The sequence below is a fragment of the Pocillopora damicornis genome, chromosome 6 (genome assembly GCF_964200805.1).
Source record: "Pocillopora damicornis chromosome 6, jaPocDami1.2, whole genome shotgun sequence".
Lineage (NCBI taxonomy): Eukaryota > Metazoa > Cnidaria > Anthozoa > Scleractinia > Pocilloporidae > Pocillopora > Pocillopora damicornis.
This window is the reverse complement of record NC_142675.1, coordinates 21,231,887-21,250,790: the sequence shown is the minus strand read 5'-3', so window position 1 is coordinate 21,250,790 and position 18,904 is coordinate 21,231,887. Positions and strand designations below refer to the sequence as shown.

The 18,904-nt window shown below is 37.8% G+C and overlaps 2 protein-coding genes across 2 annotated transcripts; both read left to right on the top strand.

The window, feature by feature from the left end:
- The first annotated feature begins 1,344 nt into the window (after positions 1-1,344).
- Positions 1,345-7,744, top strand: LOC149044391 (uncharacterized). The gene is made up of 6 exons (XM_089210734.1): positions 1,345-1,512; positions 4,270-4,568; positions 5,257-5,371; positions 6,098-6,134; positions 6,268-6,394; positions 6,711-7,744. The coding sequence occupies exons 1-6, from the start codon at positions 1,440-1,442 to the stop codon at positions 7,200-7,202; spliced, it is 1,143 nt and encodes a 380-aa protein (XP_089066860.1). The 5' UTR covers positions 1,345-1,439; the 3' UTR covers positions 7,203-7,744.
- A 2,053-nt stretch (positions 7,745-9,797) lies between these two features.
- On the top strand, positions 9,798-16,742 carry LOC113678717 (uncharacterized). Its single transcript, XM_089210733.1, has 6 exons — positions 9,798-9,870; positions 12,399-12,697; positions 13,495-13,609; positions 14,314-14,350; positions 14,484-14,610; positions 14,903-16,742. Exons 1-6 carry the CDS (start codon positions 9,798-9,800, stop codon positions 15,419-15,421), a joined length of 1,170 nt encoding a protein of 389 aa, XP_089066859.1. The 3' UTR covers positions 15,422-16,742.
- Positions 16,743-18,904: the final 2,162 nt, after the last annotated feature.

Below are 18,904 nucleotides of genomic sequence, written 5' to 3'. Positions count from 1 at the left end.
TTTTTTATTTGCACTTGATACTTGTTTGATGTTAGCATCTGAATATTGCTTTTGCCCGTTATTATTCGTTTATACTTGGGAAGAGGAACAAAAATTTTTTTAATTATCTGGACACACGCCCAATGAATAATGCCATCAACGCTTAAACATTTCCTCGTTAAGAGGAAATTTGTGCTCTGAAGTGTAGCTAAAAACCAAACTTTATTGAGAATTAATCATACGTTGGTACGTTTATTTCGAAGTCCTTTATGTAAATTATTGAGTTAACACGTAAATAGGAACCCATTTTCACAACTTATTAAAAATTTAAACCAAAAGGCTCTCTTTAAAAGTTTTTTTTGTTATAAGTCTTTAATGATATGTATAGGTTTCCAACACCTAGTAATTGATTTCTGTTTTTTTTTTTTGTCATAGCGCAGAATTTCACGACAACTCTCTGATTTTCCTTCTTGCCAAGTCATCTGTACTGTCATTTGCGTTTTCGTCGGCAAGTTTTTCCTTAAATAGCAACTTTGGCCTTGATATACTCAAAATTATCTTTCATTAACACTGCCGTCGCAAACTTGTCAATGGCAAAACTTATCAGGTTACACTTCCTTTATCATTATTATTAACCCTTCCCTCGCACTCCTAATGGCCACAAAAAAGATCTAACTCGCAGTATTATAAATTTTCCGGGAAATAAGCGACGAAAAGGAAAAGGAAGATAGGGAATAAACGATTTTGTTTGTTTTAGCGCTAAAATGTCACAGCGGAGAAATGTTCGACAGACGGTGCGCAGAGTTGGTATACAGATCCCACAAGTAAGCGAGTTGATACGGCGGCGTTCGTTTAATACAACGTTTTCCGCGATTGCAACACTAGTGACATGGAAATGTTTTCAGGCCTTGTGATTTCGGTGATTCTACGACATTATTTCAAAGCACTCAGCCTTAGTTGAGCATTTCTCGTGAGGCCTGCGTTTACAAACTGGATATTGTGAGTTTATCCTAATTTTAAAACAGAGAATTTTATCTGGACGATTTAGGCTGCCCTCAGAAACAAACCCAAACGACTGGATGTTACTGGCAAGCTTAGATGTAAATAAATGCTCATTGCGCGATCAGTTCATCAGATACTATTTAGAAAATGTTTCCTTTTTGGAACTAAGGGAAGAGTAAAACGGAAATTGAGTCATGGGATCATTTTATAACTAAAACGAGTTCAAACCCCATTTTTGACTCGTTTTCCCCTCCGCCCTTATAAAACTCAGCCATAGCACTGAGACATGTTTTTGTTGCAAAAACAAAGGAAAGGGCTGGTTTGTACGTCAGCAAATTGGGGGCAGCTGAATCGCTCAAATAATATCGGTTGTAGTCAATATTTCAGTTGATTACAAGTCGCATAAGAGGCAAGACAAAGTATCTCCGGATCGGCGACGAGATCTCCTCTCCGGCAACATGCTTTATGGTCTTTTTTATCCCATCCTATTTGAACTTTCTGCTCTAATTCCAGATCAAGCCTTTTCAAAAGGTTTGTTAGACGCGTTTGCATTGTATCCCTAATTGTTGTTAGTGTTAGAACATTAATGTTGGCAATATTTATTCCTTTATATTAATTGAACCCAGAATCTGGATGTAAGTCCCATGTTCCCTGACTTCCATCAGTCTTCGTTTTTTTGGTTATATTTTCTCTTGACTTGTGGTGATGGGAGTTGAATGCTCTTTCAACAAACCATAGAAACTTGTTTCGACAGTTTTCTTTAAACCTGATATCTTACGACGCTATTGAATGGCATAATCTCAATGTTTAATTAACTTCCTTTCATATATATCTGCTGTTGTAAAATTTAATTCGTGCAAGTTACACAGTTGAAGTCGATTTTTTGCCCTGTAACGTCCAGCCCTTCAACTTGGTTAAATGCAAATAACACTCCATCACTCCACATTAAAAAATGTTTTTCAAGACTAAGCTAAGTCATTGATTGAAAAAGCCTTTATTCAACTTCAAGTTAAATTCTAAATGTTGCCAGAAAACAGCAACATTTCTTCAGACCTGGATAAAATGGCGGAGGTTAACTACAGGCTTTCGACCTTGCCAAGCTTTTACTCAAAATAGTTTATCAAAGACTTCCAAAATTTGGTTCGTAGAAACATTCGTATCCTATGCCTATCAGATCATTGACGGATTTTCTTCCTTTTTTCCGAAGGGAAGTTCGAAAACAATGTTATAGTTAGATAATTAATCTTGAGGAAGAGAACTAATGATAACATTACAACACCGAAGAGCTAGAAATGTTTACAATTTGAAGGTTTGTGACTTTATTTACAAAATGCTATTCAAAAATGTTGCCTCAGTGAATAAATACATTTAAGTCTCTCAGAATGCACGTATATCTATAATAAATGACACGGCAGGTGTTGATAACTGAGAAGGTAGGACAATAAAAATTTCTATGAAAAAAATGTTTATGAGCTCCCTGAACAAATATTGAATAAATTAAAATCGAAATGGCTTGTTAAAATGGCTGCTATATGATCATTTTAAGTGTTCCACAAAACGGTTTTTTTTTTCACCGAACTGAATTTTTCACATGTTATCCTTCTTTATCTTGCGAAATATCGCCTGATTTTACCCAACTTGACCGATGGCCTCCAAGGCTGAGCACCAAACAAAGTTTGGGGACAACAGTGGAGGAAAATTGTTACTTAAATTTGGCGAAAGTCAAGGGGCCCAAGATGTTAAGATAGTTCTAAGCTATTGACAAAATAATATCTGTTTTGCTTCCAATTGGCAAAATTTATGAATTCTGAAATTAAAACAGGTACCATAGTAACAGTGTCGCAAGATTTTCCAACCTTTCAGGTATTTGGAATCGATGGCTGCCAAATAAAAACGAGGGAGCTGACAAAATTTGCCTCCAACTAGAAAAAAAATTCATGGAGAAGTTAGAATTCTTTATTAACGACTGTTTACCTTGGTTTCGTATGATCTAATAGCATTTTTAGGCCTCTAATCAAACGTCACATATCTTTCCGTAAATAGAGGGCTAAATATCGTGTAAAATACTTAAAATAACTCGCATGTTTGTTTTCATGACGAACTACAGTTAAACTTGTATTAAGTGGTCACCCACGGGGAATGCAGGGTTGACCGCTTAAAAAGGTTCTTAAGATTAAGGTTAATTTAGGCAACGATAAAAAAGCGCCATTTTATGCAACAATTGACAACTTTTTGTACAAAACCTTGCTCAAAAGTACTACTGACATTGATTTCGAAAGGAAAATATGGATCAAATTTTTCTTGAAGGATAATTCTTCGATTTATTCAAGTAGTTCCGCTTTAAGTGACCGCTCAATACAGGTGGAAGATAATACAAAGAGGCCGTTCAGGCTCACTCAAAGGTGATTGCGACCGCTTCATAAAGGTGACCGCTTAACTGAGGTGAAAATCACGGGGAAACAAATTCGGGACTTACGGAGCCGCATAATGCAGGTTTGACTGTAATTTTGAATCAAGCAAGCCAACATTTTCATTTGTGTGGGTTTAAGAATAAGCAAAGAGATTGTCAGTGATTGTGTTGTGGTAAAAAGAACAGTGAAACAACGTTCAACACAACTTGTAAATGGTTAATCAACTGATAACCATGACAACAATTCTGGCATAGAACTGAGCACTGTTCCGAAAACAAAGCGAGAGTAAAACGCATGGATCAGCTTAAAATTAGCTCTCGATACTTCAAAATATCCCTGGATTTTTTTTATATCTATTGCTTTCCACCATTCTCAGTGACCTATTCGCTGTAAAAGTGATACAATACTTATCGTTAATAAACCACCACAGTTTATATCCCAGCTCACCACTGACACAATCTCAGTGCTGTCTCCAAAATCCCCTAGAACGGGCAATCTTCCGCAGTAACTCTCTCTCGGTATAGCTTTCAAAAACAGTCGTCGCTCCGACGATAACAATTACCGCTACTACTACTACATAAGTGTTCTGGAATATTCCAAAAGCTTACTTAAGAACTATATATATTACCTAATAAATACGTGACTTGATAAAAATTTCCGGAAAGCTCTACGGTATGCAAGTCAGCATGACTCAGCCGTCTGGAAATTTCTGGAAGATTATATTAACAACAATTACTCATAACAGGGGGTAGTGTTCTAAAGGCCACTTTATCCTCTTTTGTAACCAGCCAGTCCCTTCCTCGCCACTCCCTCCTGTAATTGGTGCCATCATGTCCATGTCCTTTTATTACTGAACTGTTCTTCTTTCCTGTTACAGAATCGAACCCCGTGTATCGCGAGGGCAACCGCGCTTCCCCCACAAGAACCTTCCTGAGACGTAGATTCATTGAACACGAGTTTCATCACTTGAATGTGTCGCTTGTTGGAACAGTGGCAGTTTCTGATGTGTTTGACTGCACGTTAGAATGTCTCAGCAATCCGTTCTGTTTTTCTGTAAACCTGGTCGCCTTCAAAGGAGCCCATGGAAAACTTTGGTGCGAATTGTTGTCATCTGATAAGTTCAGAAACTCAACAGAGTATAAAGGGAATAAAAGTTCGCATCATTTTGCCATTGAGGTAGGAAACATTTCTTAATTTTGACAAATAAACGCGTTAAAATTTAGACAGCTTTGCCAAGATCTTAAAGAGAAGGCAGTTAGGTTAAAGCCACTGCAAATGGTGTCGGTCTGTTGTCGTATCCATTGTGGTGACAACCGTATTTCTATGGCACGTTGTAAAGCATGCAAACACTTTTTCGTGCCGCGCACCATCTTACTTACTTACCATCTTCTGTTTCCCAGGCACGTCAGCATGCTAAGAAAATACATGTGACTCGGTTGAAGATTTTGGTCTAGATACTAGATTCTGTTTATGGTTAGCCCTTAGTCACTTTGTGTTTTAAAATGTTTTATCGACAGACTTCTTCATTTTCTGCGAATGTTCGAAACAGTTAGAAAAGCTTTCCAGACTCATAGATCCCAACGGCTTAGCAATATATTTTTGACCTCATAAAGCCACTTTCTCAAATACCAGCAAAGTCAGAAAACTCAGCTAAAATCTTAATACTGTAGATGAAAATAAAAAAGCGTAGATGCCATTATATGAGGTCTTTACCATGAAAAATTTATACTAAAACAAATCCGGACCGGATCAACGGATTAGCGCGGGTTGGTGGATTCATGTACCCCCTATTCACTACATATTTATAGATTTACAGCTGCGTTTCAAAATACATGAACCATTTTCCTACTTTGTTTCTCTACAGTCACCTTGCTCTTCGTCACCTTGTCAACACGAGGCTACCTGTGTCACAAACTATAGAGATGGCTCATTCGGATGCCGCTGTGCGGAAGGCTTCATAGGAGAATATTGTGAAAAAGGTGAATTGTTTGGCATGGTTTTGTAACTGATATACATCCCATAACATCAAATACTACAATTCTCAAGTGACTCATAGAAATTTCTCTACTTAACCTTACGGCTCGAAAATGTTCTAAAATAGCTACCGAATATACATAACTAAAAAACATTGAATGCAATGCATAAAGATGTTGAATCTCTTGATGCTCAAGTTGATTAAGCATCTGACTACGATATCAAAAGGTCTGAGGTGGGGAACTAAATCTTTATTTTTATTTTTACCTCTCCTTAGGGATCAACTATCATTCACCACGGAGGAGGGGGGGTGTGTGGAGGAGTTTTAGAGGATCAAACGATTTTCAGGGGGAAAGGAGGGGGAATCAGTTGTCGCCGACAGAGTTTAAAGGGGGGGAACTATAGAAATTGACTGTCAATTTTAAAACTGCCAATGAGTGTGGGTCGTAAGAATATTGCAGAGCCTTAACTGAGGGAAGGGGGGGGGGGCGATCTGTTTAATTTTATCGTGACACAACCAAAATCCTCTGACCTCCCCCCCCCTCCCTCGGCAGTAAATTATAACTGGTACCAGAGTAATGAGAGTAATGTTTATCATCTCTCATTGCTCAAAGATTTTGCTAATAGCTTGACACAAGAATGTTCAACGACTCTACTTCTGTCCCCACTGGACTGTGATAGAGCCAAATATCTTAAACACCTGACTTTTGTTTTTTTTTCTTTATATTTAGTTACTGGGTCCTGCAAAGAAGCTTACAACCTTTTCAAGTAAGTGATACTAAATGATCCTTTATTCGAGAATGAAAAAGAGACAAAATTATGGAATAGTTTCGACGTCGAGAGAAGATTTCTGACCGCAAACAAATATGATCCCAAATGGATTTCTTTTCGTATCAAACAGGTCAAACGCCAGTCAACTGGTTACATTAGACCTGGACTCTAAACCAATCACAGTTCTCTGTCAGATGGAGGATTTTGGATGCGGTGATGGAGGATGGACCCCTGTAATGAAGACTGACGGCAATAAGGTAAGCCTCGTTTGGCGGAATATTCTTAGCGGGGTTTTCTTGCGGGTGATGAAGCGCGAGGAAGACATTTTCAGAAGCATCGACACTAAGAGAGAATCACCCATATTCTTCTCGCGGTCCCTGCTTGCGGAAATTCTTCTGACATAAGTGCTACAATACCTTACTATCTAAAAACGCAACAAATTGCTAATCAACCCGCCTGCAAGTAGGGTAGAGTTTGATAGCTGTATTATTGATTTCATGATGGTCCTGCCCTTGGTTATGCATCGTGTTATTTATGTTTAAGGATAAATTAAATCCTCTTATTTCTTTTTAGGCAACGTTTGACTATGACTCTCACTACTGGAGTGATAAAAACCAATACAACATCCCCGGCGGGAGGACTGGGTTTGACTCACAAGAGACCAAGTTACCGACCTATTGGAACACACCTTTCTCCAAGATCTGTCTCGGTATGAAGATAAGTGGACAGCTCAGGTTTATTGTCTTTAACAAGCAAGCCAACTCTCTGCACTCACTGATTGCTGATGGGACATACCGCGCTACTTCACTGGGTCGTAACGAGTGGAAGAAGTTGATTGGTGCGCAGGGCTCTTTGCAACTAAACTGTAACAAGGAGGGCTTTAATGCTGTAGGTATTGCAAGAATTGGTTATGTAGCTAACCAGGAAAACGACTGTGGTACTTGTGACTCCAGAATTGGGTTTGGTACTAGAGGAGGTTCCAATGCGTGTGGAAACGTAGCATCTCATTCCCCAGATAATGGTGACAGAAACATCAAAGCTATGGGATATATTTTGGTGCAGTAAACTCTTTCAATCCATTTATTTCGTTAGAAAGCTCAATTAGAATGGGAAAGTGGAGGTGAGGTACTGAAAAGAGCCCTTTTTCATTTATCCATCCCCTCTCCCTTCTCTCCTCAAACGCCAGAGTGAGAACTTGCTAAGCAGACTATAGATTGCAACCTTCGGCTCGTGATTTACAAACTTCTCTTCCTCCTCCAGCATCCTACGTGAGTAATTTGGCCGGTAAACTGATAGAAAGTGTGTTCTATTGCTTAATCATTACTAATCGTTGTTACTACTTATAATTGTTATTAATAATTATTAGTTATCAAGATTTGCGAACTAGCCCTCAATGCAAGTATAAAATCAGACTTTTAGCATACCAAACACCAGGTCTGCACAAAAAATATGTCCGACACAAGAAACCTACAGTAAACCGAAATTTCTCCACAACAGCTAGAAAAAGTGCATATGATAATTTGATAATAGCCATAAAATAAATGAAAAACAAGTAAATAATAGACCAAATAATATTTGAATAAGAACTAATAAAAAAAGAGGGCGCCGAGGCACATATTAGAAACGTCACAATTAGACAATACCACTAGAATTAAGATTTCTAATTCAAATTATAACTAAGTAAAAATTTTTGCAATTGAAAGAGCTATAGTATAGTGAAGTAATCTGGGAATTGAATGTTCACTGTAAGCAAGTGACTTAAGTAAGTTTATTTCAACTCGGGTTAATGAGGCTGATTAGGCCCCTAGTAGTACATAGGTAGAAAAAGTGTATATGATAATTTGATAACAATAAGTATAAAATAAATGAAAAACAAATAAGTAACAGGCAAAATAATATTTGAATAAGAATTAGTAAAACAGAAGGGCGTCGAGACACCATATTAGAAACGCCACAGTAAGACAATACAACTAAAATTAAGATTTCGAATTCAAATTATAATTATGTAAAAATTTTGCAATTGAAAGAGTTACAGTATAGTGGAGCAATCTTAGAATTGAATGTTCACTGAAAGTAAGTGAGTTAAGTAACTTTAAATAATATGCCGTATGCATATGCCATATGCTAATATGCCGAAAAAGTAAAATATACTGACGAAAAATTGAAAAATGACTAATGACTAACTTTCTAACTACTTTAATTTAGTAAACAATCTTAACTCTTGAAAACTATAACAGTGAAAAGATCCTAATAGACCGTACATTGGAAATGTAGCTCTCTTACAGCATTCCTAAACTCCTTAAGAATTGTCGTTGGTAAGGAATTCTACACTTTGGCACAAATAAAAGATGTAGATTTTAAGCCATGGGTTATAGTATTCTTACTTGCGACGACGAGCTTGTTGGTGCCTCTTAAGTTTTTCACATTATTTTGTACGACAAACAAGTCTGCCTATATATTCCGGCAACATGCTGTTTACAGCTAGCAATGTCCTGTAGTCGACGCTTAGACAAAGCTAAACGGTAGTCATCATTACCATAATGGGGCACCCGTTTTTTGTAGACACAACTTAGAGCTCTCGCATTAAGCCTTTCCAGCTTCTGATTATCAGACTCATTACAATTGAGCCAAATAGCAGAACAGTAAGTGAAGTAAGACATTACGTACGAGTTGTAGAGGCACATTTTCAAGGAAATTGAAAGCATGCTCTTTAGCCCGCTCAAAACATCCAACTGCTTTCCAACTTTCTTAGTAATCTTGGCAATGTGTTTGCTAAAATTTAGCGAGTTATCGACAGTTGCACTTAAAAGATCTAAATGGTCTACGATTGGAACCTAAACATCATAAATACTAAAGGAAAGATCACTAGGATAGCTTTTTGGAAGAATAATGCACTTACATTTCTCGGGATTGAGCACCAGCTTATTATCATCAAACCAACGACTCGCGATAGCGAGATCGCCATTGATTATCATCAGCATTGTTGGACAAAAGAGCGGGGCCCTAAAACCGATCCCTGAGGTACACCCTTGGAGATAACAATAACATCTGAAGAAACATCTTCTATCTTCACACCTGGGACCTGTCTCTAAGGTAACTGTGTAAGAGGGCCAGGTTAGGTGAATAAATGCCATGGTTTCAAAGCTTTTGGTTTTAGCTTAGCGTTTCACGTGAGTCTTGTTTTTTCATACGGAATATTGGGAATTTATTCCAATTATAAAACAAAGACTTGTTTATCTGGACGACTCAGGTTGCCCTTAGTAACAAACTCAAACCACCGGGTGTTACTGCAAGCTTATATAGATGTAAGTGAATGCCCATTGCGCAATTAGCTCATCAGAAACTATTTAGAAAATGACGCCTCTTTGGAGTTACGGGAAAGGTAAAGCGGAAATTGGGTCATATGATTTTATAACTAAAACAACTTCAAACCTGATTTTTCACTCGTATTCCTTTCTGCTCTCATAAAACTCAATCATAGCACTGAGACATCCATTGTTGCAAAAACAAAGGAACGTGCTGTTTGCACGTCAGAAAATTGGGAGCAGCTGGAATCGCTCAAATTCTATTGGTTGTAGTCAACATTCCAGTCGTTCATAAGTCAGTTGCATCAGAGGCCAGGCTAAATATCTCACATCAGCGACGAGATCTCCTCTCAACATGTTTTTTGGTCTTCTTTATCCCCTTCTATTTGAGCTCTCTGCTCTTATTCCAGATCCAGCCTTTTCACAAGGTTTGTAAGATGCGTTTGAATCGTATCTCTTATTGTTTTCAGTGTTAGAACATTGATGTTGGTGTAATTCATTTATTCATACTAATTCAACTCAGAGTCTGGATGTAAGTCTGATGTTCGCTGAATTCTATAAGTCTTTGTTTTTTTGTCATATTTTCACTTGCCAGTGATGGGCATTGAATGCTCTTTGGAAACTTGTTTCGACAATTTGCTTTATAACTGATAACTTGGAACGCTGCTAAATGGCACAATCTCAACGTTCTTTCATGTTTATCTGCTGTTATGAAGTCCCATAGTTGAAGTCAATCTGTTGCCCTCTAACGTTCAGCACTTCAACTTGGTTAAATGCAAATAACACTCCATCACTTCACATTGAGAAATGATTTTCAAGACTTAGCTAAAGTATTGATTAAAAAAGCCTTTACTCAACTTCAATTTAAATTCTAAATGCAGACAAAAAAACAGCTACACTCCTTTAAACTTGGATAAAACTGCGGAGGTCTACAGGCTTTCGACCTCGTCATGGTTTTACTCAAAATAATCTATCAAAGACTGCTAAAATTGGGTTCGCAGAAACATTCGATTCCTATGTCTATCAGACAATTGATTTATGTTCTTCCTTTTCCGAAAGAAAATTTAAAAGCAATATGTTACAGTAAGATAATCAATACGGAGGAACAGAAACGAATGATAACATTACGGCACCGAAGAGCTAGAAATGCTTAGAATTTAAAGGTTTGTGACTTTATTTGCAAAATTTTATTTTGAAATGTTACCTCAGTAAATAAATATATTAAAGTCATGTAGAATGCGTGTATATTTATGGTAAATGACACGGCAGATGTTGATAACTGCGAAGATAGGACAATACAACTTTATATTTGAGAGGTTTCGAACAACTATTTAATAAATTAAAATCGAAATGGCTCGTTGAAATGGCTGCGAAAATCTATCCGCGATATTTTAAGTGTTCAACGAAGCGATTTTCTTTTTCCACCAAACTAAATTTTTCACATGTTATCCTTCTCTCTTTATCTTGCAAAATATCGCCTGATTTTATCCAACTTGATCGAGGGCCTCCGGGGCTGGGCACCCAACAGAGTTTTGCGACAACACTGGAGGAAAATTTTCAATTGAAATAGGCGGAAGTCGAGGGGCCTAAGATGTTATCGACAAAATGACATCTGTTTTGCTTCCCAAATTCATGAATTCTAAAATTAAGATAGGTAACATGGTAACGGTGACGCAAGATTTCTCCAACCTTTCAGGTATTTGGAATGGATAGCTGCTAAATAAACACGAGGGAGCAGACATAATTTTTCTCCAATTAGATCAGAAAATTCATGGGGAATTTAAAATGATTTTGTCATGAGTAATTTCTGTTGAAAATATAAGCCTTTAGAAGTCTCCACACTGCTTAGTCATGCTGACATGCGTACTATTGCTGGTTTTCAGTGTCACGCCATTCAAAATAGATCAAAATAAAAAATAAAAACCGTTCAATCGATTTAGTCTAGAATCTGGAAATAGAAAGAAGCTAGATATGTAAAGACTCTCGCCAAGATTCAGGTCACAGCAATTTTTCTTACGGAAGATATGAGGAGAAACGTTTTTCCCAAATTTATAGAGATTTGTATGGAGCCGCCATGCTGGTGCCCACCTAGATGGGCACCAACATGGCGGCCGGAAACCAGCAGAAACATCTGTCACTGAGTTTTGCTACAAAAGCGTGAATTTATCTCTCTAAGAACTCATAAACGTAACAATAATACTTTATTCTAATACAAGAACTGTTCAGATAGCTGAATTTCCCTAAATAAGTCACCTTTTAAACCAACATAACAGCTCTCTCGCTCGTCATGTAAAGGCCACGTCACGCAAAAGCTTAGAAATTCAAGAGTAGTCTATCATTAAACCAAGAACCCATTTGGAGTGAAAATTTGTCTGAATATTAGTTTTTAGCTGCTCTAATACATCATGAAAGTAAAATCTCAGGAGGATCAATAGTTCTGAAGTCTGAAATTTAGTGACGTCACGTGAAAACCAGCAATAGTACTTTCTGGAACATTTCATCAAGTCACGCAGTTATAGATTACGTAATACTACTAAAATATCTCAATCCTTTTTACCATTCTCAGTTATCTCTTTGCTGTAATTTACAATATCCTAATACGGCACAAGAAGGAGGGAGGCTGACACTGATTGGCCTGGAAATTATTCTTAAAAAGTTTTTTTTTTTAATGGCATGCCTCTAATGTTGCAATTTAATGAAGCTGAATTACTACTGACCATAGCAAAATGGTTTTTTACCTCCCTAAATAGCGGATTTAGCCAAATGAATGTTAATAAGAGTAACGTAGATATAATAAACATCAATTACTTTGAATGGTATAGCGGGGGGAGGGGAGTACTGTTCTATAAGCCACTTAATCCTCTCTTCTGACCAGCTAGTCCCTTCACCACCACTCCCTCCTTGAGTAGTGCCATCATATCCTTTATTAATGAACTGTTCCTCTTTCCTATTACAGTATCAAACCCCGTGTATCGCGAAGGCAACCGCGCCTCCTCTACAAGAACCTTCCTAAGACGTACATTCATTAAACACGAGTTTCAATACTTGAATGTGCCGCTTGTTGGAACAGTGGCAGTGTCTGATGTGTTTGACTGCACGTTAGAATGTCTCAGCAATCCGTTCTGTTTTTCTGTGAACCTGGCCGCCTTCAAAGGAGCCCATGGAAAACTTTGGTGCGAATTGTTGTCATCTGATAAGTTCAGAAACTCCACAGAGTATAAAGGGAATAAAAGTTCGCATCATTTCGCCATTGAGGTAGGAAACATTTCTTAATTTTGACAAATAAACGTGTTAAAAGTTTGACAGCCTTGTCAAGATCGTAAAGAGAAGGCAGTCAGGTTAAAGCCACTGCAAATGGTGTGGGTCTGTTGTCGTATTCATTGTGGTGACAACCGTATTTCCATGGCATGTTGTAAAGCATGCAAACACTTTCTCGTGCCGCACACCATCTTACTTACTTACCACCTTCTGTTTCCCAGGCACGTCAGCATACTAAGAAAATACATGTGACTCAGTTGAAAATTTGAGTCAAGATACCAGATTCTGTTTGTTTAAAGAATGGAATCGTTGTTTAAATCGTCAGTATTTGGTCAGCCTTTAGTCAAGATACCAGATTCTGTTTATTTGAAGAATGGAATCGTTGTTTAAATCGTCAGTATTTGGTCAGCCTGTAGTCAATTTGTGTTTTAAAATGTTTTATCGATAGACTTCTTCATTTTCTGCAAACGTTCGAAACAGTTAGAAAAGCTTTCCTGACTTATAGATCCCAACGGCTTAGCAATATATTTTAATCTCATAAAGCCACTTTCTCAAATACCGGCAAAGGCAGAAAACTAATCCAAAATCTTAACTGATAAAGATAAAAAAAAACACCGATGCTATCAGATGAGGTATGTCTATACCATAAAAATTTATATTGAAACAAATCCGTACCGGATCGACGAAATAGCGCGCCGCGATAGGCGGATTAATGTACTCCCTATTTACCGAACATTTACAGATTTACAGCTGCCTTTCAAAATGAACTATTTTCCTACTTTATTTCTCTACAGTCACCTTGCTCTTCGTCACCTTGTCAACACGAAGCTACATGTGTCACAAACTATAGAGATGGCTCATTCAGATGCCGCTGTACAGAAGGCTTCAAAGGAGAATATTGTGAAAAAGGTGAATAGTTTAGTATGGTGTTAAATTCTAAAATTCTCAAGTGACTGCGATAAATTTTTCTGCTTTACCTTGCAGCTCGAAGACTTTATAAAAATAGCTAGCGAAAATAGATAACTAAAAAACATTTAATGCAATGCATAAAGATGTTGAATCTCTTGGTGCTCAAGTTGATTAATCATCTGACTGCGAAATCAAAAGGTCTGAGGTGGGGAACTAAATATTTATTTGTAATTTTTACCTCTCCTAAGGGATCAATTATCATTCATCATTTACCACGAAGGAGTGGGGGGGGGGGGGGGAAGTGGAGAATTTTAGAGGATCACATGATTTTCAGGGGGAAAGGAGGGGGAAACAGTTGTCGCCGAAAGAGTTTAAAGGGGGGGGGGGACTCTAGAAATTGGCTGTCAATTTTAAAACAGCTAACGAGTGGGGATCGTAAGAATTTTACAGAGCCTTAACTGAGGGGGGGGGAGCGATCTGGTTAATTTTATCGTAACTCAACCAAAATCCTCTGACCCCCCCTCCATCGGTAGTAAATTATAACCGGTACCAAAGTGATGTTTATCATCTCTTATTGCTCAAAGATTTTGTTCATAGCTTGATACAAGAATGTACAGCGACTTTACTTTTGTGTCCCCTGCTGGACTGTGATAGAGCCTAAATATCTTAAACACCTGACTTTTGTTTTTTTCTCTTATATTTAGTTATTGGGTCCTGCAAAGAAGCTTACAACCTTCTCAAGTGAGTGATACCAAATTATTACCCTATAGAGCATAAAAAAGATACAAAATTATCGAATAGTTTCGACGTCGAGAGGAAATTTTTTGCCGCAAACAATTATGATCACGAATGGATTTCTTTTCGCGTCAAACAGGTCAAACGCTAGTCAACTGGTTCCACTATACCTTGACTCTAAACCAATCACAGTTCTCTGTCAGATGGGGAATTTTGGATGTGGAGGTGGAGGATGGACGCCTGTAATGAAGATTAACGGCAGCCAGGTAAGCCTCATTTGGAGGAATATTCTTGGCGGGGTTTCAGAAGCATCGAAACTACGAGAGAATCTCTTAGCAACTCGTCCATATTCCTCTCGCGGTCCCGCTTACGGAAATTCTTCTGGCATAAGTACGACAATACCCTAATATCTAAAAGCGCGACGAATTGCTAATTAACCCGCCTACAAGTAGGGTATTTACACTAACAGTATTATTGATTTCATGAAGGTCCTGCCTTTGATGATGCATCGTGTTGTGTATGTTTAAGGATAAATAAAATCCTCTTAATTCTTTTTAGGCAACGTTTCACTATGACTCTCACTACTGGAGTGATAAAAACCAATACAACATCGTTGGCGGGAGGACTGGGTTTGACTCACAAGAGACCAAGTTACCGACTTATTGGAACACATCTTTCTCCAAGATCTGTCTCGGTATGAAGATAAGTGGACAGCTCAGGTTTATTGTCATTAACAAGCAGGCCAACTCTCTGCACTCACTGATTGCTAGTGGGACATACCGCGCTACTTCACTGGGTCGTAACGAGTGGAAGAAGTTGATTGGTGCGCAGGGCTCTTTGCAACTGAACTGTAACAAAGAGGGCTTCAATGCTGTGGGTACCTCGAGGCATGATTCTAAAGCGAGAATTGGTTATATTGCTAACCAGCAAAACCATTGTGGCTCTTGTAATTCCAGAATTGGGTTTGGTACCGGAGGATCTCCTGATAACTCCAATACGTGTGGAAACGTAGCAGCAGCTCACCCAGATAATGGTAACAGATACATCCGAGCTATGGGATACATTATGGTGCAGTAAACTCTTTCAATCCATGTATGACCTGAGAAAACTCATTATAAAAGGGGGAGGGGAGGAGGGGTACCGAAAAAATATCCTTTCCATCTATCCACCCCCTCCCCCTTCTTTTCTCAGACGCCAGATTGAGAACTTGCTAAGCAGACTATAGATTGCTTGCGGTCTACGAAAATGACGTCAAAATGTTTGTATAAACAAAAAGGGGAAACAACAAGGCGCAGTCGAGTTTGTTACTGATGTTCTTACCACATTTTGACGTCATCTTTTATTTACAACAGAACAAAGTCACGGCAATCTGACGTTGATGAGAACGTCACCCATGGCGTCAGTGTGCCAACTTCAGCTCCTACTTTCTGATGCTTTTTTTTTCTTTAATCTCAGAATTAGTTGTAGCTTTATGTAGATTTACAAACCTTCTTTATGTATTCTTACTTATAAACACGGATATATATTCTTAATTGAAATGGTTTTGTCAAAGAAAAAAAGCAGAAAGGAATAAAGGAAAAAGCCAAAGAGGAACTATTTGGAGAAATCTAAATTCTAAGTATTCATGTTGGATACTGTGCATGTGTGAAAAATAAGTCAAAAGATAGGAGAGAACAAGTACCCCAATCTAACTCGTATTTAAAAACAAATTTTCCAAAACTGTTAAATTCCTAGGAGGCTTTTTCCGTTTTTCTTTCTGCGTATTTCTTTAACCACTTTTTTGCAATAATTTTTACATTATTTAAATTTCTTCAACTTTATGAGATAACCGAGATATAGTATTAGTATTTAGCGGCCACCCTGTATTGTGCGGTCAGTTGTTAAAGTCCCGAATTTCTTTCCCCTTAAACACTGCAATTTTTACCTCTATTAAGTAGTCACCTCTGTGGAGTGGTCGCACTCAACTATACCTAGTCGCGATGACCCGTTTGCTTTTGTCCTTCACCTTGTAAGTCACTCTTTGGCTCGTTATTTACAAACTTCTCTTCCTCTCCCAACATCCCACGCGAGTTGTTAAACCAGTAGGCCGATAGAAAGTGTAGTCTATTGCTTAATTATTACTAATTATTATTAATACTAACAATAATTATTAATCATGATAAAATACTATTATCAATTACTATTAATTATTAAGATTTGCGAACCAGTCCCTTAATGCAAGAATACATTCAGTTGTAGACTTTTAGTATACCCAACACCAGGTCTGTACAAAAAAAAATACGTCCGACACGAGAGCCTCAATTTACTGCATTTTCTCCACAACAGCTAAAAAATGTGCATGTGATAATTAGAAAACAACAGGTAAAAAATAAATGAAAAACAAATGAGCAATAAGCAAAAGAATATTTGAATAAAAATTGATTAAAAAAAGGTTTTCATTTTTGTCTTTTCCGTTTTAGTTCAATTCTCTGCTCAGATGTCATGACATTGTTTTTCTAGAAAATTTTTGTTCTCACTTTTCTAGGTTACTAACATCAAAAAGGCGATGAGCAAGGTTCAGATTATCGTTTGCTGTAGTAAATATTATCTAAAGGATTTTCGTTTTTAAGCTAAGGCTCCACGAAAAGAAGCGCTCGCCAGTGATAACTATCGTGCGATCCTATCGAGCCGCCATGTTTGTTTTGCATGTTGGCATTTAAAAGCTCGCGCTATGTTCGCACCCAGATCTCGTGCGCTCAAAAAACTCCACGAAGCCTCCTTAATATCTGAACATTGCATTTCCCGTCATCATTCGTTTACACCTAGGAAGAGTATCATATATTTTTTTTTAATTATCTGTACACACGTTCAATGAACAATGCCATCAACGTTTACACATTTCCTCGTTACAAGGAAATTTGTGCTTTGAAATTTAGCTCAAAACCAAACTTTTTTGAAAATTTGGTTTGTTTTTATACTCTAAAACAGTTACATGACATTTCGAAGATGTCTATCTCCGGCTGTCACAAAACATTGACCCCCTCTTAAATTTACTTAGAAAAATGAACCTACAAATTCCTTGTTGATTGAAATTCATTTGACCGATACGCCAGTTGTTTCAATTTTGCTTTTTCCTCGGGCTGTTATAAAACAGTCCGTGAATTGGCCAATGAATAAACTATTTTGAAATACCGGAGTTGTTCTTTCTTTTTCGCGTGCAAACCAAGGGAAGACAAAGTTTTTAAAACATTTGACGAGAATTTCATAGGGCTCAATAGGGAGGTTACCTTGCCGCATCGTCGGCAAGAATCGTCGGCCAGAGTCAAGACGCGCCGAGCTAGGTGACCTCGCCCTCGAGTGAAATAATTTACCAAATGTAATAATAAAAGTAGCGAGCCTGAAGAAACGCATATTTTTCATTGCTGAGATCAAAGTGCAATGATGTACCTTAACTGATACTTACGGTATCAAACCATTGATGTGAGCCTAATTTTTCTGTCGAGGTCCATGTGTATTTGATAAGCTTACGTTCATGCAAATAGTAAATAAGTTGTCTTTTTTCGATTGAAGCAACCAGAAAGAATTCGCCCGGTGCGCTTACGGTGTTTACGCGGCATTTTTTGAACGTTTCATGTAAGAGTACATGATCTTTTGAGGGTCACAGATTTCGTGTAAATATTTGACCCCTAAACACATTGCATACTCGTCCATTTAACGTCTCTAGTTTACAAAGGTTTTAAAACGCTTCACGTGCACGCAGAAAAGGCCATGAAATTCAGCGAAAATAATAGCAGATGCAGATGCCATTTTCAATTTAAAAAAACCGGCACATAAAATAACAGAAGGTTGAAGAACTTTCTAGAAGTGTTACCTTGAAAAAGAAAGGTAAACAGTATTTTTGTACTTTAAGAAAGGTCACGTAGTCACGCTACAAATATTATTTCTGCGTGAAATTTCTTGATGGTGAAAAGTGGGAACAGCATTTTCCTGTCTTGTTTTCTGGAAGCATAGCTCAGTTTACAAATTTCATGGGGCTATTGATATTTCCTTTCAAAAGAGGGGGTAGAGTCTTCCGTCATCCACAGTCTGGAAAAGCCGAAGTTGTTACACACGGGAACTTAAAAGTAAAAAAGCACGCGACATGTGACTTTAAAATTTCCTTTCCTGTTGCAGTCTCCTTATAGTAAACTGTGCGATAATGCTAATAAACAATCAAATCCTAGACTAATGAGTGTTTTGTTCCATACAAAAGCCATATTTGCTGATTTCAGCAACTCTCCATAGTGATAAACGACAGAAGAAAGAAACGCTACGATTTTCCCATCAACATTTCGCCCACATACATCTCTCTAAACGTGAAATTTTCCGTTCCTAACAACACTCTCGAAAGTTGTTCAAATTTTTTTGGCTTCCTTGATCAATCATCTTGTATAAAGAGATTTAGAATGCGGGTTTATTTGCTCAAGTGACCGCCTAGGGCCGGAATTGCGTGACAGGTGAAGTTAATAGAAGCTTGTCACAGTCGCACATTTTAAAAGGCATCCAAGACAAAAATACAGCAGTACCCAAATATTTTTTTGA

Bases quoted from the DNA above. Each gene is read 5' to 3' on its own strand.
- LOC113678717 (XM_089210733.1), top strand. From the start codon at position 9,798: ATGTTTTTTGGTCTTCTTTATCCCCTTCTATTTGAGCTCTCTGCTCTT. The intron at 9,871-12,398 runs GTTTGTAAGATG...TTCCTATTACAG, and splicing joins AGATCCAGCCTTTTCACAAG to TATCAAACCCCGTGTATCGC. The intron at 14,611-14,902 runs GTAAGCCTCATT...AATTCTTTTTAG, and splicing joins TGAAGATTAACGGCAGCCAG to GCAACGTTTCACTATGACTC.
- LOC149044391 (XM_089210734.1), top strand. From the start codon at position 1,440: ATGCTTTATGGTCTTTTTTATCCCATCCTATTTGAACTTTCTGCTCTA. The intron at 4,569-5,256 runs GTAGGAAACATT...GTTTCTCTACAG, and splicing joins CGCATCATTTTGCCATTGAG to TCACCTTGCTCTTCGTCACC. The intron at 5,372-6,097 runs GTGAATTGTTTG...CTTTATATTTAG, and splicing joins AGGAGAATATTGTGAAAAAG to TTACTGGGTCCTGCAAAGAA.